This window comes from Girardinichthys multiradiatus, chromosome 6 (genome assembly GCF_021462225.1).
Source record: "Girardinichthys multiradiatus isolate DD_20200921_A chromosome 6, DD_fGirMul_XY1, whole genome shotgun sequence".
Lineage (NCBI taxonomy): Eukaryota > Metazoa > Chordata > Actinopteri > Cyprinodontiformes > Goodeidae > Girardinichthys > Girardinichthys multiradiatus.
The window spans coordinates 30,455,126-30,474,709 of NC_061799.1; the positions used below are offsets into that span (position 1 = coordinate 30,455,126).

General features: G+C 37.6%; 1 protein-coding gene across 2 annotated transcripts in view; it reads right to left on the bottom strand.

Annotated features, from left to right (window-relative positions):
• Positions 1-4,840: 4,840 nt before the first annotated feature.
• Positions 4,841-19,584, bottom strand: part of LOC124870096 (FYVE and coiled-coil domain-containing protein 1-like) — a 31,898-nt gene continuing 17,154 nt past the window's right edge. Inside the window, exons 13-19 of one of the 2 annotated variants that reach the window (XR_007038712.1) lie at positions 17,548-17,756; positions 17,281-17,416; positions 14,716-14,820; positions 11,078-11,288; positions 8,567-8,676; positions 6,754-6,903; positions 4,841-6,666 (exon numbers count right to left, since the gene is read on the bottom strand). Coding sequence is in view for 1 of the 2 variants with exons in the window: in XM_047368576.1 (XP_047224532.1) it covers positions 6,828-6,903; positions 8,567-8,676; positions 11,078-11,288; positions 14,716-14,820; positions 17,281-17,416; positions 17,548-17,756 (847 nt within the window). In the remaining variant the exon portion in view is untranslated. Of the gene's footprint in view, positions 6,904-8,566; positions 8,677-11,077; positions 11,289-14,715; positions 14,821-17,280; positions 17,417-17,547; positions 17,757-19,584 lie in introns of both variants that reach the window. The other variant, XM_047368576.1, reaches the window with a different exon arrangement.

Sequence of the window (19,584 nt, forward strand, 5' to 3'; positions counted from 1 at the left end):
AGAGGATGAATTAAGCAATAACCAAATAGAAAGTAATAATATTTCTGTTATAACTATTTCTCCTTTATTCCATGGTATCATATTTACAAAGCATTTAGACATAAATATCACCTGTAAACATCTGTTAGTTACTATGTAATAACCATGAATCATGGCAGTAAAGTGACACTGACTTTTGTTTTCATGTTGGGTAAAACAGTTTCACCATTTCTATATTTTTACAACCGTATTGGCAAAAACAATATTGTGACATTATACAATGAATGCATTTTATTACAAAGCAATTGTTGCAATGTTGCCATTACAATTACACATAAAAACCTGGAAAATATAGATATACTTTCTAAACGGTTTATTTATGTTTTGGATTTATTTATTTTCACTGGCAATTTGGTATAACATTGCTATACTCTATTATTACTTATATTGTTATAATTGTCCAATAATAATTAAATTAACTACTCCAAGCTGAGGCTTGACTTGTCATAGCTGTGAGATGGACAGAAATTGCTTCGTCTTTGGATGAAACTGTGTTTGACAGGAGCAAACTGACAGAGAGAAGCCAAGTCGACCTGCTATAACCACTACATGAGGCTGAAAAGTCTGAAGACACATAGTGTTCCACAAAGAAATGAACGTGCACACCCGAACAAGTGAACAGATGGAGACATACACATTCACAAGCATGACTGTATGGATAACCTCCCATTCGCACAGACATGCGCGGACTGCAGGTTCATATCAGTGCTGTGCCTGCACAAAGAAGCTCACTCAGGTCCATCTTTATTCAATTATGATAATACCGTGTCAGGCAGGAACAGATTATGTAAAGGTGTCTGAGTGGGTGCCTTTCATAGAGAAGGAGAGCCCTTGAAGCAGGGAGGACACAAGGATATATCGATGAGTGCCTCCATATATATAGATGCATGTGTACTATAAAGAATTAATTCAGAACGTACAAAGAAAATTCCCAGATTAAAAATTTTTTCTTTGTTAATGAGGCTATTCAGTTGCTACAGGCTTCCCACTGTGACTCTTAAAAACTTAACTATAAATACCAGGATTTAGGGTCATTAAAATTTCAAAACAAATGCGGCACATTTTCAGTAGCATACTTGTATTCATATAAATATTTTATGTATTAAGTACACAGTGCTGAACATTTTGGTTTACTGTGAATAACAACAGCTATGGTTTGTGAGAACTGCTTTACATCATACATGGGGTTGACCAAAGTCCGGCACCATTGAACAGCTTTTCCAGAACAGCATGACTGGATTACATTCCACAATTCCTCTGCATTTCTTGGTTATTTTTCAGGAACATGATTTCTATTAAATTAAGCTGTGAGGTTTGTCCTGGCAACTCCAGGATGTTAATCTTGTTGGTTCTGGAACAAGGATGCTGTTTGCTTACTGTTGTTTTTGGTGTCATTGTGTGGTTTAAACACCCATTCAAGGATATCTCCTCTTCTGCACAAAGTGTCATGACCTCTTCAAGTATTTTGATGTATTTAAACTGATACATGATCCCTGGTATGTGATAAATATGTCCGTTACCGTAGTATGAGAACATTCTTGCTTTCATCAGTCCATAAAATGTTGCCCCATTATTCTTTAGATGAGTCAATGTGTTTTTAGCATATTTTAGCTGAGCAGCCTAACATTTTCTATCCTACTTTGTTTTCTCCTCCACTAGCAACCTTTTAATTAATGTATGCTGTTCTTCTGAACAATATCTGGAACGAGCAATTTTACCCAGATTTTCAGAGAGGAACAACCAGCATGTACAACATCTACTGCCTTTCAGCTTAAATGAAAGTCCCCTGTTGGGCACCAATAAATGACCTTACTGTCTGATTTCCACATTGCTATTATTTTGAACACAGCACTTTCAATTAATTATTTAATTACATAGAATTGCAGCATCCACTCCATGACTGATGATTTTCTATAACTCTACTACAGCTTCTAGTAAATATTTTTGCCATGTATAAGTATAAATATTATGAACCATCTGGATATAATCACGTTCAACTAACGAGAAAAACTAAGAACAGCGAAAGGTGAGCTAACAGTAGTTCCTCAAGTGGTGATTGGGATCCCACTTAGGCCTAATCAACAAGTGTGGACAACAACAATGCAAACACACACATATTTCTATTTTTACAAGGACTTTGCATTAACTTCGGTTCATTTTCCATTCATTTCTATAGCCCAACCCTAAACCCACCCTAACCCAAACCATTAACAGTACATGCCTAGCCCTAAACCTAACCAATTCACACCTTAGTCCTAAACCTAATTGCTAACCAGCAATTCTTTTTAGTGGGCCTTGTTTTGGGATTAATGAAGGGCAGTGGGTCATCCCAACTTAATATATGTTGGAAAAATTGCAGATACAAACCCAGGACCCAGAGGTCACTGTTCTACTGAGCAAAACGTTATGCTATATTCAGAGCCACAGAAGAAATCTGCTACAATAAAATCAAAAATAAAAACAATATACTGAATTTTGTTTACCCAAGACCTCCTTTTACTTGTTTGTACGTCTTCTTTATGCATCACGTTTAATTGTTCCACCATGTTAAATATTGAGTAAAATTGATTCTACCTATCAGGGGAAAGCCTAAAATGCTCACCACTTCACAAAAGAGTGCTTAAAACACTCCATCAACAGAGGAAAACTGGCTGCATATCATGGAAACCCCACATAAATCACTGATTGGTGGTTGAAAAGGAGAAACCGTCATATGTGCAGCATACATTCATGTGCATGAGCGCATTTCTTATCTGTCAACTCTTCCACGTGTCAATGTCTCCACCTGTGATTGGAATATATTTACGAGTCAATACCTCCATTACAATGCAGTTCACACACACACACACACACACACACACACACTTTTATTACCGAACAGGTTCATGCATGTACAAAGCAATGATACAAATCACAGATTCAGTGAAGGCAGCAGACAGGAGGAGAGAAAAGGAGGAGGAGGAGGGTGAGAGGGGGGTCAGGCAGAGGTAGATGTGACATGACTTACAATGATATCATTAGCCTTGAGAAACAGAGAGGCCTTTTTTCCACACAGTCTTTCCGACAGTGTTATCTTCTCCACGTAGATAACCCACTTTGCACTTGAATGCTGAGGAAAAATAACATCTCAAGCAAGCATAAGCACATTTAATGATTCTCCCAACAACACAACTTAAATTGTGCCACACAGAACTTAGGTTAAGGACTTTAAATTTAAGTAATTATGATGCTGTCACAGTTTCTTATGCAACGTATGCAGCTGTATAAAACACCTTTTGACATCGGTCTAAATGTGAAGAAATTGAGCACATTTTTTATAACATCAGGTCCGGTTAAATCTATGGAATATGTGCATTATTTATGATGCAACCTTTTTTGTACAGTCAGTGTTCATTGGGATGAAGGTCATATTTACTAGCTGAGTAAGCTACTTTGATTACATCACAGTGTCCAATGAGTGCTCAATGAGTGCCTCCGAGTAGTCAAATAATTATTAGTTGAATTATTCAGAAAAAGGATTTGATTGCCCTTCGGTTGGACCTACTCAAAGCATTAGCCATGTCAGGGTAAATTAATCGGCATCAGCACAGATAGAGGGTCTGCATGATGTAGCATGAGATTAAGTAAAGGCATTACCCAGAGATACACAGCTAAGACGTTTCCTGGCCAATTCCAGGTTCTGAGTTTTTTTAAGGTGTGACCTGCTTATTGAGATTTTTATGTGTTCGGATCTTTTTAAGAACTAGAACACATGGGACATAATAAATGCATTGCAGGTAGGAGATTTTGACAGGGGTACTAGTTTGGAATTCAGCAGAAAATGAAGGAATGGGCAACATTATCCAAATTTATGAACCAAGGCATGTCACTAATCATCTGATTATTGTTCAACTTAAAAAATGTTACATGCACAAAGTGCATGCTACTGGTTACATTTATAGGGAAAAAATGGAGGATCTTCTTAGTTTTAATGTGTTTAATGAACTAAGAAAATAAACGTTTTTTTTCAATATCCGACATGCAATTAATTACAAATCAGAGCTCATTAGGAAGAAATTGGCCGATTTAGATCTCTGGCTGAGGGATTAGTGGATCTTTATTATTATTAGATAATTTGCCTAATATTTGCCACATATTCTATTAAGTGTGCATGGCATCTCAAAGTACAAGAATAATTCAAGCAAAGTGTAAGTTCCATTTTTGTCTAATGGAGAAAATATGGCATGTTAAAAATTATTTATACCCTTCTCAATAATCAGTGGAAAATATTGTATTGGTTTTATAGCAATCGAATGTGTCTTGTAATTGCTGACTAGCTTTTTGCATATTTCCACTACTATTTTTGAAAATCATGAATAACCTTGAGCCTAACCGTAAGTAGAATGCAAACTTGGTTGAACAAAAAGTCAAGAAAGTAGGGAAAAAAGATCAGGAACCAAACCAAAACGTTCTCTTTGTGCAACTGGCATAATATTTCTATAAAAAAAACCATAATTAATAATGCCTAAATACAAATATTTACAAATATCGCAGAACAAACTGTTCACAGCCATAACAGAGACCCAGTATAAAGCTTTCAAGCACAGAGGTTGTATGGTTCTTTAAAGAATAGCAAGCAAGCACATTTGAAAATCCACTGAGGACATATTTATCACATTAAGCAGCAGTTTTTTATGATGTGCTTTGAATTTTTAAGTGTGTTTGGTTCTTCCTTTTGCAAACAATGGATGACAATAGGATGAACAAGGCCACAAAGATCAGTGTTTATCCCAGGCAAAAATTATGAGCATGTAGAAACAAATTTCACACAAATTCTATTTATTAAAAAAAAAAAAACTTAAACATTTTAGTTAGAAATGTGTTTTTGTAAATTATATATTAATAAAGCACTAAAACATTTGAGAGTTAAATCCAAAATTTAAAGCTCTTGTGTCAGAAAATCCAGTAGAAGACATAAAAAAAAAAAAAAAAGAATTCACAAATAAAACAAAAGAAAAAACATGTATCTACTGGCACATGGGGTTGCTGACCATACAGCCCTGTTAAAAGTGCATTATACAGCAGTCTTTCTGTTACCTTTCTGTTACCTCTACCTGAAAGGTCTTCCCTGGGCATATATATATATATATATATATAAATAAAATAACATAACTGTCTTTATTCTGGGCTAAGAGTACTTTTACGTCACACACGGCAGGTTGAAATACAATCACACTTCATAATACAAACTACTTTCAAAGCAAAACCATTTAAAAACAAACATTTCTATTAAGAAAATCTTTGTGTAAATGACAAAAATGCAGTATTTGTTTATCTAGAGCAAACATTGTTATCTCTGGATCCTCCTTTAGGTGTCTCTTGAGAAATAAAACACTTTCTGCATTTATAGTTAAACAGTTGGGATAGAGGAATTAAGTGAAGTTCCAAGTAAAACACTGAATATATTTTAAACAATGAAACTTCCACATAACTACACTCCTGTTACGTGAATTCACATCTTTAGTGTTAGCTAGCAAGATAATTAGCTATGAACTATGATATAAAACCAAAGGAGTTTAGTTTCTGTTCTGTTCAGCCTAAAAATCAACTCCCTGAAAACATTAGGTGCAGAAATTTCAGTTCCTTTAAATCAAGTCTGAAAAACTATTGTTTACTGTAGCTGTAAAATAAAGGCTAAAGCTCATCTTTAACAGTTATTTCATAGTCAGTTGTTTAAATTTTTTGTTTTATTGTTTTTATGTAATGCCAACATTTTATATACTTCTAATGTCCTGCATTTCCTGTAAAGTACTTAAAATTATCCTGAATTTCTCTATAGATATAAACTTGCATTGCCTTCCTATGTTTCATCACAACTGCATTTCCAAAAATCTATCTTTTCTAATTTATGAAGGCTGAAAGGCAAAAATGATCAATTATTAGAATAAATAAGGATTTTGTTAGATCGGATGTTTCAGAGATCAGTAAAGACCCAAAGCTTAATTCAAACAGTCATTTATAGAGACTAATAAAGTAAATAATAATGAGGCTTTAAATTTGTTTTTAAATTATACAATGTAAGGCAACAGACTTTTGCTTATATGACACCGTTTGATTCTATTGGGTAACAAACTTGACTGTCCTTTTTCATGTGAACTGTCACTACCTACCATCTCATAAAAAATGTTAAAGCTTCTGCCACATATTTTTACTATTTTTCTAGTAACGACGTTCATCGTATGCATTTTAGACCGATATTCAACAAGTTAACTCAGTGAGTTAACCTTATAGGACAGTTTAAGAACTTCTTTTCTTACTCTCAGTTATTTCAAAACACAAAAAACACAAATAATTAATAAAACAAGTACTATGGCAGAAGACTGAAACCTTATAAAACCTATCTGTCACTGTGAAGAGATCGTATTTCATTTGACAATTAATTGCTTCTATGATACGAGTTAAATAAAAACCAACTTAATCTCAAGATAAACCAAATTGCAAAGCTGCCTACAGATATCCTAAATGCTACATCAAAAGCAGCTACAACACCACACTGTTCACACTAACATTCTGCAGGGCAGCACTGATTTTGGGAGTTGTTTGCAGCTTTTGTTCTACTTTGATAAGACCTCACCTGACATTCAATGCCTCGTGTGCAAAACAAGAGAGACACGTTTTAAATGCCACAACCTTTCACTGAGGCTACTCTGCAGCAGAGGAGTCAGACCATTTTACCTGGAAACGATCCGCGTGAACATAAACATCTTGACACGGAAAGTCAGATCTCCACCTGTTCTCCTTTGTCCAGTTCAGAGAAGGGCAGATCCATCGTGGACCACGGGCTTGTCAAGACTCAGATGATACAGCACTTTCTTTGAAATGAACCTATTTAACAAAAGGGGTGTTTTTTGTTAGGAATAAACAGGAGGGGGTGGATAAGTTGGCTACAGGGCAAGTCACTTCTTCAAAATTCTTTTCCCCCAATTTCCAACTGAGTTGTTGCCATTTCGTCACTCCCCTACAACCATTTCTTACCCAAAAACATACTATTTGTATTTGGGGACTATTTGTAATGTTTTCCTCAAAATATATACCACGTTTTACACATGTATTTATATACAGGGACATAAAGTATTTGTTCCCTAATAAATGTTTGCTTTTCTGTTACACTTGATCACTTAGATCATAACACACCTTTTAATCAGACAATGATAAACAGAGTGAATACAAAATGCAGTTTTCAAATGATGATATATTTTATTAAGGGGGAAAAAAAGGCAGTCCAAACTATCCCTAGACATATGTGAAAATGTAACCCTAAATCATGAATTAGTTGGGATTAACCACATTTTTGGGTTCAGTTTCACTAGCCCCATTGGACCTGATTGATGTCTGATGGGTAGAATCAAGAAATCACTTTAACATGAACATCAACATGAAGTTAAAAGATCTAAAGAATCAACACATCATGGCCTGAATGAAAGAGTTAAATAATAGATGATAAACTAGTCATTGACATCCATCAGTCTGGAAACAGGTACAAAGCCATTTCAAAGGGTTTGGGACTCCAATGAATCACAGAGTGAGCCTGGACCTACCAAAAGTATTCCAAGACCATTTCTGCAAATCATCAAGGTGGTCACAAAAGGGTGGTGCGAGTGTGATGGCCTGGAACTGTTGTTCTTCATCAGAAGCTAGACAACTTGGCATGATTGATGGACCATGGATTCTGTTCACTACCGTAAAAGCTTGGAGAAGAATGTCCTTCCATCAGTTTGTGACGTTAAGTTTAAGCACATTTAAGTGATGCAGCAAGACAATTATCCAAAGCACACCACCAAGTCTACCACTGAATGGCTCAAAACAACAAAACAAAAAGAATTGAAGGTTTTGAATTGGCCTAGTTGACGTCCAGACATAAATGTGATTGAGATACTGTGGCATAACCTTAAACAGACTGTTCACATAAAACAAATCCTCTGATGCGGTTGAATTAAAAATATTCTCCAAAGGACAGTTACTCCACAGTTACATTAAAGACTCACTGGTATTTATTGCAAACACTTGATGCCACTTGTTAGATTTAGGAAGCAATTAGTTTTTTCCATAGGGCAAGGCAGGTTTGGAAAGCTTTTTGCCTTAAGAAATGATATCATCATTTGAAAACCGCATGTTGTATTTACTCTGGTTATTTAATTTTAAAATTAGTTTCAATATGTGAAATATTTAAGTGTAACAAAAAAGAAAAGAACAACAGAAGAAATCTAATACTTTCTTATCTCACTGTACTTCTATTCTTCTGGGTGGGTCAATTTTAAAATGTGAAATTGTGTCTTTCTCATAAATAGTAGCAAAATGCGAGAAAGGAATCGCATGAATTATCTTGGAACAAAACATCCATTACATAAACGTCCCACTGCACTCTGCGTTATTTTGTTCCCAAAAAAGTCAGGAACCAAATGACCAAGATGTAAAAAGCACGAAACAGTGAAGAGGTGAATTGGCCAGCATCCAAATAAGTGGCGTAAGGAAGTAAGGAAGGACTGACCTGGAGAAAGAGTTGTCAAAGATGAGTATGTATTCTCCTTGGTTTCTGACTTTTAGCTCCCCCTGTATCGTCTCTTTGTGGGAATTACATCGCGTCAGGGGAATTAAAACCTATCAAAAAGAAATTGACATAATTTAATTTACACAGAAATTCACATATTGTAGCTTTTAAAACAATAAACATCAGAAAAAAAGTTAAGGGCTACACAAAATAGAATTAAAGATCCTGATGAATTTTTCCATCCTGCATTGCTGAGCTTCCAGATATTTTGCTGTACTGTTTGATCCTTATTGAGGCTTGACATGCAGCTGTATGACTGAAAAAAAACCCATCATAATAGAGGCAAAATCTGCTTACAAACTTACTGCAGATCCATATGGAATTGACTGTTACTTAAAGGTGTATGGTAATAGAGCGAAGGATTGACAGAGTCTTGCTAATTGTAATATCCACTCACCGGCCACTTTATTAGGTACACCTTGCTAGTACCGAGTTGGACTCCCTTTTTCCTTCAGAACTGCCTTAATCCTTCGTGGCATAGATTCAACAAGGTACTGGAAACATTCCTCAGAGAGTTTGGTCCATATTGACATGATAGCATCACACAGATGCTGCAGATTGGTCGGCTGCACATCCATGATGCTAATCTCCCGTTCCACCACATCCCAAAGGTGCTCTATTGGATTGAGATCTGGTGACTTTGGAGGTCATTTGAGTTCATTGAACTCATTGTCATGTTCAAGAAACCAGTCTGAGATGATTCATGCTTTATGACATGGCGCGTTATCCTGCTGGAAGGAACCATCAGAAGATGGATACACTGTGGTCATAAAGGGATGGACATGGTCAGCAACAATACTCAGGTAGGCTGTGGCATTGACATGATGCTCAATTGGCACTAAGGGGCCCAAGGGGTGCTGAGAAAATGTCCCCCACACCATTACACCACCACCACCAGCCTGAACCATTGATATAAGGCAGGTTGGATCCATGCTTTCATGTTGTTGAGGCCAAATTCTGACCCTACCATCCGAATGTCGCAGCAGAAATGAAGACTCATCAGACCAGGCAACGTTCTTCCAATCTTCTATTGTCCAATTTTGGTGAGCCTGTGTGAATTGTAGCCTCAGTTTCCTGTTCTTAGCTGACAGGAGTGGCACCCGGTGTGGTCTTCTGCTGCTGTAGACCATCCACCTCAAGGTTCGACGTGTTATGCTTTCAGAGATGCTCTTCTGCATGCCTTGGTTGTAACGAGTGGTTATTTGAGTTACTGTTGCCTTTCTATCAGCTCGAACCAGTCTGGCCATTCTCCTCTGACATCAACAAGGTATTTACGCCCACAGAACTGCCGCTCACTGGATATTTTCTCTTTTTCGGACCATTCTCTGTAAACTCGGCCTGCACGGTGGCGCAGTTGGTAGAACTGTTGCCTTGCAGCAAGAAGGTCCTGGGTTCGTTTCCCAGCCGGGGGTCTTTCTGCATGAAGTTTGCATGTTCTCCCCGTGCATGCGTGGGTTCTCACCGGGTACTCCGACTTCCTCCCACAGTCCACAGACATGCCTGTTAGGTAATTGGTCTTTCTAAATTGCCCTTAGGTGTATGAATGAGTGTGTGCATGGTTGTTTGTGTGTTGCCCTGCGATGGACTGGCGACCTGTCCAGGGTGTACCCTGGACAGACTGCTGGAGATAGGCATCAGCTTCCCCACGACCCACTATGGAAGAAGCGGGAGAAAATGACTGACTGACTGACTGGCTGATTCTCTGTAAACCATAGCAATGGTAGTGCGTGAAAATCCCAGTAGATCAGCAGTTTCAAGAATACTCAGACCTGCCCGTCTGGCACAAACAACCATGCCACGTTCAAAGTCACTTAAATCACCTTTCTTCCCCATTCTGATGGTCAAGATGATCTGCTGCAGTTCAAACCGAGCATGTCTATGCGCTTAAATGCATTGAGTTGCTGCCATGTGATTGGCTGATTAAAAATTTGTGTTAACGAGCCGTTGGACAGGTGTACCTAATAAAGTGGCCGGTCAGTGTAGATGACCATTTCTATGAGGGACTTGAAATATTTTAATACTGTTCCTGTCATAGCATCTCACAGCTGACATTTTGCTTTGTTTAGACCTTTACCATCTGGGGTCGATGAAAACAGCTTTACATATTTTCACTGTTAGCAAACAGTTGCTGCAGCTACCCTAGAGCAACAAAATCATTCAGAGCCATATTTTGTTCTCATTTTAAACTGCTGAGGGTAGCACTCAACTCTCTAGCAGCCCATTTTCTATTATGGTAATAAACTAAATGATTACAGTGTCTGTCTCTACGAGTGTGCAGAGAGAGAAACTATAAAAAGGTAAGTCTAGTCAGCTAAAAAAAAAAAGGAAAACATTTGCTCAACATAACAATAACAAATTAAAATGATGTAGTTTGTGGAAATTATTCTCTCTAAATAGGTCATCATATATGATATATATTTCATCGTGTTCAGGCAGTCAGCCTCGTCTTACCTTGGCTTGCTCCAGCGGAGTCTCTGTGCTCTCCCTATAGACCACACTGAAGGAGATGCTCTTTGGTTCAGAGGTGAAGGTCCAGGACACGGTGGGTCCAGGAGAAGTCATAGTAATGGGGATGATGCTGTAACAGCTCGACTTTATGAAGAGCTCCCGAGAGCTCTCCCCAAATTTGCAGATGTCACCCACCATCAAACGTACAGAGAGCCTACAGGCACAAACACAAACAGATCCCAATGACGCGGCACAGCAACTATCATATAAAGTTGCAGGAAATAGCAAAACATGACTGTCTATAACTGGTAGAAAAACGTTTTACTGCAAGTGTGTATCAACTTTGTACATTTGGAGAGTAAAATTTTGCCCATTCCTCATTGCAAAATACCTCAGTCTGTGATCATCAATTTTAAGTCAACTGGATTTCTCCAACTTTTCTACTACTAAAAATCTGATCTGTCTGCTGTGTTCCTTCGTCTTCATGATGCCGTTTGTTCTCTAACAAACCTCTGAGGCCTTCACAGAACACAGATTGGGTCTATATACAGGTCCTTCTCAAAGAATTAGCATATTGTGATAAAGTTCATTATTTTCCATAATGTCATGATGAAAATTTAACATTCATATATTTTAGATTCATTGCACACTAACTGAAATATTTCAGGTCTTTTATTGTCTTAATACGGATGATTTTGGCGTACAGCTCATGAAAACCCAAAATTCCTATCTCACAAAATTAGCATATCATTAAAAGGGTCTCTAAACGAGCTATGAACCTAATCATCTGAATCAACGAGTTAACTCTAAACACCTGCAAAAGATTCCTGAGGCCTTTAAAACTCCCAGCCCGGTTCATCACTCAAAACCCCAATCATGGGTAAGACTGCCGACCTGACTGCTGTCCAGAAGGCCACTATTGACACCCTCAAGCAAGAGGGTAAGACACAGAAAGACATTTCTGAACGAATAGGCTGTTCCCAGAGTGCTGTATCAAGGCACCTCAGTGGGAAGTCTGTGGGAAGGAAAAAGTGTGGCAGAAAACGCTGCACAACGAGAAGAGGTGACCGGACCCTGAGGAAGATTGTGGAGAAGGGCCGATTCCAGACCATGGGGGACCTGCGGAAGCAGTGGACTGAGTCTGGAGTAGAAACATCCAGAGCCACCGTGCACAGGCGTGTGCAGGAAATGGGCTACAGATGCAGCATTCCCCAGGTCAAGCCACTTTTGAACCAGAAACAGCGGCAGAAGCGCCTGACCTGGGCTACAGAGAAGCAGCACTGGACTGTTGCTCAGTGGTCCAAAGTACTTTTTTCGGATGAAAGCAAATTCTGCATGTCATTCGGAAATCAAGGTGCTAGAGTCTGGAGGAAGACTGGGGAGAAGGAAATGCCAAAATGCCAGAAGTCCAGTGTCAAGTACCCACAGTCAGTGATGGTCTGGGGTGCCGTGTCAGCTGCTGGTGTTGGTCCACTGTGTTTTATCAAGGGCAGGGTCAATGCAGCTAGCTATCAGGAGATTTTGGAGCACTTCATGCTTCCATCTGCTGAAAAGCTTTATGGAGATGAAGATTTCGTTTTTCAGCACGACCTGGCACCTGCTCACAGTGCCAAAACCACTGGTAAATGGTTTACTGACCATGGTATCACTGTGCTCAATTGGCCCGCCAACTCTCCTGACCTGAACCCCATAGAGAATCTGTGGGATATTGTGAAGAGAACGTTGAGAGACTCAAGACCCAACACTCTGGATGAGCTAAAGGCCGCTATCGAAGCATCCTGGGCCTCCATAAGACCTCAGCAGTGCCACAGGCTGATTGCCTCCATGACACGCCGCATTGAAGCAGTCATTTCTGCAAAAGGATTCCCGACCAAGTATTGATTGCATAACTGTACATGATTATTTGAAGGTTGATGTTTTTCGTATTAAAAATACTTTTCTTTTATTGGTTGGATGAAATATGCTAATTTTGTGAGATAGGAATTTTGGGTTTTCATGAGCTGTATGCCAAAATCATCCGTATTAAGACAATAAAAGACCTGAAATATTTCAGTTAGTGTGCAATGAATCTAAAATATATGAATGTTAAATTTTCATCATGACATTATGGAAAATAATGAACTTTATCACAATATGCTAATATTTTGAGAAGGACCTGTACTAGTTTGGTGTTAATTAAAGGGTGTCAGAGTAAAAAGTAATGAATGCAAAATGCACACCACACTTTACAGAAGGTAGTTGTAACTGTGTTAATTTGTTCCGGTTCACAATTATGCAATTAGTATGTAAATAACATAGCATTTCAACAAAAAATATTAGAATAGAAGAATAAAATAAAAATATCCTTCATTCTCCTACAGTGGGGAAATTTAGATGTACCAGCAGTGACGTGAAAGGCAAATTGAAGATTATATTACAGTTTAAATTACTAAAATAAATAATTATGAAACAAATGTAAGTGGTATGAGTAGGATTTCAAGACACTGTATGTGGCTCAGTGATAAAGTGGCTTTGATTCAGTCTAAGGGTCAGTGGTTTTTACTTCCTACATTCAGATGGAATAAGAACAGGACTGCTATATAAATTAGTACAATCTATAATAATAATAATAATAATAATCTATAATTAAGTTGTTGCAGTGCAATAAACCCAATTGCAATCACCACTGCAATGCCATTGTGGGAAATACCACAATTGCAAAGGTGTGCTTCAATGCAAAATGTGGTAGAACAACATATATTGACTGTGTTGCATGGAAATTTTGCATGCCATTAATATTTTGCACAGTTGGGTAGACTTTCCCTGCCTATAATGCAAACACCAGATATATATTTTTAGTGGCGGACATGACAAAGCTCACAAACAGTGGTGGGGATATTGTGATGAGAGAAGAGCAAGGAAACAGTCAGGAAAATGTGGATTAACCATATTACAGTAGAGGCAGCAAAACGATCATAATTACACACTTTCCTGATATAGAGCAGTCCTTATTTCTATTACGTTAATGCATGTACATTCTGGACCAATGATTTACTAAAAACAATTGTCGTTACGTGGTACAAAACCATAAATTAAAATTTAGAAGCTAAAATAAAGGAGCAGTCCAGAGGTTCTGGAAGTTTTAAATTTAGACCCTACAGCTTCCATGCATTCTAGTTTTCAGGCCTCAGTTGTATTTGAGCAAAACAAAGCTTTATAAAGCTTTTCCATGTACATGACGTGACCTACAAATGCAAGGCTTTGGTTTTATAAGATGTTACAACCAATTTCATTTAAAGTGATTGTTTGCAAAGGTCAGGAATCAAAAATAGCAGCACAGGTCAAAAAATATTGTGGGGAGTCCAAAAGTAAATTTTCGTTTCAATGGAAGGATTTGGAACATTGATCAGTAGGTTTTGCATAAGACAGATGGTTCTGACTGCAGGGTTTTACTTGTTTACCTACTAACAGAAGTAAAACAAATATTCCTCCCTATGTTCGTGGAACACAGTCTGTTTCCACTTCCCATTTCAGAGATTATGTTCATTTAAAGAATACTGCCACTTCCTCTTAAAGAGAAAAGGCACATCTTGTGGCACAGTAAACATATTTTACGTCACTCTTCGTTTTCCAGAGTAACTTTCACTTCAAGTGAAACTTACGTGAGTTCCCCAGACTTCAGCAGGCAGATCTCTGCATCCTGTACAGCAGCACCGATGTCCTCAGCATCTTCTGATGTAAAGTCTCCTGTACTGGCACTGTTGTTTCTAAACCAGATTAAAAAAATTACACTTTGGAAACGGATCTGTAATGACTTCTAAACCATTTCAAATAAATGAGTACACACATAATGAACAGCAAGATGTTCGGTCATGCAGTTTTAATTTATCTTTTGAAATTGGCATGGGCGTGTCACTGGTATTAAGGTTTTCTTAAGGCTTCCAAAGTTTACGATTTCAAAACTTTTTCAATTTCCCAAGGATCAAACGTTTCTCTGTCATATCCCTGCTGTGGCTTAAAGTCATTTTAATGGGCTGCCAGAGAAAGCATCAGAGTGAACAGATAGTTTTCTACAGCTATATGAAACATAATGACCCAGTGCTACCCTACCCCACCTGTTGCTGTCCACTTCCTGTCAGCTGGCTGAAAGATTATTACACTTTTTCTTCTCTTACAACAACTATAAACTCAGCTATAGTGTGGAAACTAAAGTAGTGCCACCTATCGCTTTTATAAGGCAACACTGATTAAAACTCCAGTTGATAAGCTATGGTCAGCATGTCTGTAAACCAGCTGACGTAAGGCTGACTACCGGAGCAGATAGCTTGACCAATTAATGAGCTAATATTAGTTTCCTAGATCAAATATTGTTCTTTAAAGAAAAGAATGGCAAAAAGTTTAACATTTTGCTCAATAAGCATGTCCAGAATGTCACATATTTCAGGTGTATTTTTAACATTCCTTATTGAAGGTTTGAGGTTCGGATAATAAACCCGTACAACCATTAATGTAAACTTGTCAGTCACTATAATGTAAATTTATTCAGGTTTGATGGAGAAAAAAACAAAAAACAAACTTAATAGCCATAACATTATGATTGGATGTATGGCCTATTGTTGATCAAATAAAGCCCTGGCCTATTAAAGCATGGATATCTGTAGACCTTCAAAGGTCTGTTGTAGTTTATGACACTAAAGCCATCATCCTGTCCTGGAAACTCAGAGATGGGGCTGGCATTGGGCTTCTTTGTCAAGTAAAAAAGCACTTTGCACTTTGGTAGGCAACATTATTGAGCTTCAGGGGTCATTGCTAATAGAAAAAAAACATTTTTATAAAAGTTGACACTTGGTCAGGAAGGTGGTATTTGTCAAAATAAGCAGCATATGCAAAATTATATTATTTTTATAATTAACCTTTTTTCCCAGGTAAGCACCCAGTCATCCCTTAACATTACACCTTCTGCTTCCATTCCTATGTGGTCCAGTTCTGATGCTCACATGACCACTTTAGAGACGGAGCTGGTTTTGGAAAACAAATAGCCATGAATCTTGATTAATGATTCGCCTTCAAGTCTGACATCAAACAGTTAGTGAAAAACAAAATGTAGTTAAAACTAGGTTTGTTCTTCAGAATCAAGTCTAGTCTTTATTTTGAGGTTAAACACTGACTTTTACTTGCTACTTTTATGTCACTGCTTGATAACAGAGAGTTAATTTAGGATAATGCCTCTTGAAAGTGTTTAATAGGGTCCACTACAAAGCTTTGAGATTCATAACAAACATTGAGGTTGTATTGTTGAGATGGGTGTTCTGCTTTGTCAATCAAACCATTTCGGCCTTCTGTCGTCTTTAAATCCTACTCCCTGCAAAAAAAAGTTCAAATCACCTATTTCTTCTGGCTGTGCCAAAGGCTCGCAATGAGTTGGGGAATGAAAAATATTGAAATTGTTTGCTCCTCACTCATGGAATCAGCTCCAAAATCAGCTGAAAAAAACCTGTCTCACTAAATGAGCATAAACACATGTTAAGCTGCGCTAACAGTGAAATAATTAGACTTAAATGTTTTGATCAACCTAACTATGGCACGTCATTAGACAACTCCAGCGACTTTATGTTTTTATGTGTAAAATTATCTAGGTTTTTAGGACAGCCTTGTAAATAAACCTTCATGAATCTTTCCTGGTTTAAAAAAAAAAACTATAAATAATATCTATACATTTCATGATGGACAAACTGTGATCCTTTAGGTGTTCTAACAAGGTCTATTGAAAACAGAATTTAACTTTCACAGTAGTGTAAAAAACAGTACATTATCTAATGGATCAAGCAACACGGGTCAACAAGAGAAGCAGTGTTGCCAAAGCAACATCGGTTCAACCATCATAACCCATGTTGACAAAAAGTTGTGCAAATGTGAATGCTCTTTATTTTTAACTGTCAATGTTCATAATGTTGATGGTTGATATGACTGTCCTTTGCAACACAATTTAAATGTAAAATATATGTTTGTTTTTTTTTTACATGATTTTGCTTTAAAATGTATTTTCTACCCTGTATACATTTCAAGACTTGGCAAACAGTTGCATTGAAGAAGAGTGAGGTTGCAGGTACTATAAACATGTAGATGTAAAATGCTGGTTGAAATATATAAGCACTGGTATTCATCATTTTTGTTGTGTGCTTGTCTGTATGCTTGTCATCATCATGTGTAGCATGTAAGATAATTACAGTTGTGCTGCCCCCTGCTGGCCATGTCCAGAAGAGCACGCAGTAGTAAAAGAGTCACCATCATAAACCCTGCTGACCTCCTCCTCTGTGATAATGTCAAAAACACCATCATCTGGCTTTTCACCTTCATCCCCTCCTAAAAAATAATAAAAAATAAAAATATGTTTGTTATTGCACTTGGTTTGCTTTTCTCTCCATGCACTGAGCATTACAAAATGAAAACCTACAGCAACAACGTCTGAATGAATGTGTGAAATTATGTTTCACCTGCAACATCAGCCAAAGATCGGCCGGTCTGCAGTAAGCGACTGAAGGAAGACCCCGGTGTGTTGTGAGTGACCTCCACCTGTGGGTGGCGCTCAACCACTGCGCTGTGCTGGTTGTAGCAGTCGGTACAGCAGCGCTCTCTGTTGCCGCCCTGCTGGGTGCTCACTGTGTTGCTGCAGCAGTAGTAGCAGAAGGGACGCCCACACAGTCTGGAAATACAAATATTACGATGTTGTGATACAGTATGAGATTAAAATGTAGTGCTGTATAAATGACATGAATATGGTAGCATTATATGATACAGGTGGTGGTGTTCATGTAAAACTAAATAATAATAATAATAATAATAATTATGCTTTGGCATAATTAGCTCCAAAGCTAAAAAACCCAAAAATTAAACATGAGCAGTTTTTACTTCAGGCTCACAGATCTGTGTGCATTAAAGCTCAGGGTTATGCAAGACATGCATTTACAAAATTTGCATTTTCTGTTTATCTCATAAAAACAGAAAGCCCTGCTTTCCTGCCACAACTGTCTGTGGAGTTGCAGTATGCCCGATTAACAGATTGATATAAGTTAATCAGTAAACCTGCTATGTGGAAATATTTTGTCTTTTCCATTTTTTTTGTAGGTTCTTGTGGTCACCTTTAGCAGTAGGACAGCTGAAGACCCATCGATATAACTGATCTGCATGTTATAACGCATGAAACAGATTCAATTCATAAGAGAAGTGAAATACGGAAATAAAACACCAGTGGATTTCTGCAGAGTTCGTCTGATGTTTGTTTGTGTTTACTGCATCATATTATGGTTTTTGCGGCAGGAGGAGAGAATTCAACCCCTTGAATGAGTTTTTACTCAAACTGAAGTGTTGCAAAAAGTGAAATTGATGGATATTTTGCTTGAAACCAACTCGGTTAAAAATTAATCTCACTTGTCATTTAAGTAACACAGCACCTTGCAAAAGTATTCAATTTTTTTCACTTTCTCAGGTTACAACAATAAGTGTCAAGGGATATTACCATGATTATATGTGATAGACCAATACAAAGCAGCCCCTAGTTGTGAAATGAAAGGAAAATTACCTGACTTGGAAAATAACGGTTTTCGTTTTTACAATTTTAAAATCTTGAAAAGTGTGATATGCATTTTAATTCAACCCCACAAGTCAATACTTTGTTGAACCTTTGGTTGCAATTAAAACTGCAAATCTGCTGCTCAAGCTCAGTGAGGTTGGATGAAGAGTTTCTGTGACCAACACTTTTCAAGCCAAAGTTTCTCAGCTGAATTTAGGTCTGAATTTTAACTAGGTTATTCCAATACATGTTACATTACTTTAAAATGCTTTTATGGTGAACCATGACATTTTAGGTCTGGTGGTGTGGTTATGGTTGTTGTCCTGAGACAAAGTGAACATCTACCCCACTCTTAAATCAGTTCCCTCTAACATGTTTTCTTCCAGGATTGCCCTGTATTTAGCTGCGTTTATCTTCCCATCAACTCTCACCAGCTTCCCTGTCCCTGAAGGAGCGAAGTAACACCACACCATTATGCTACCACCACCATGTTGTGCAGTGCATGACTAATAGTTACCCTGTCAACAGATTATCTCAAATAGGTTCTGTATTTCTGCAGCTATGTCAGAGTTACCATGGGTGTTTTGGCCAAAACCATTAACTGTCTACTTTACTCGCCTGTCAGCTGAGGCTAAATGCTATCTCGTAGTAGGTTTGCAATTGTGTCACACTCTTTCCATTTCCAGATAATGGACTGAGCAGTGTTTTGTTAGATGTTGAAAGCCTTTAATATTGTTTTATAAACTAAACTTTGCTTTGAACTTCTCCAAAATTTTTTCTCCGTATTTTCAGGAGTGTTCCTAAGTATTTAGGTTGCTGTTTAGTACTTATGCTTATGGTTGTTTGTATTGGGTTTATTTGAGGGGGTCAGAGTAAATGGAAGATTAAAAAAAATGATTGAAAAACAGAAAAACATCCACCCTTTTCCTTCAACTTCACAAGTAAATACTATATTGTATCG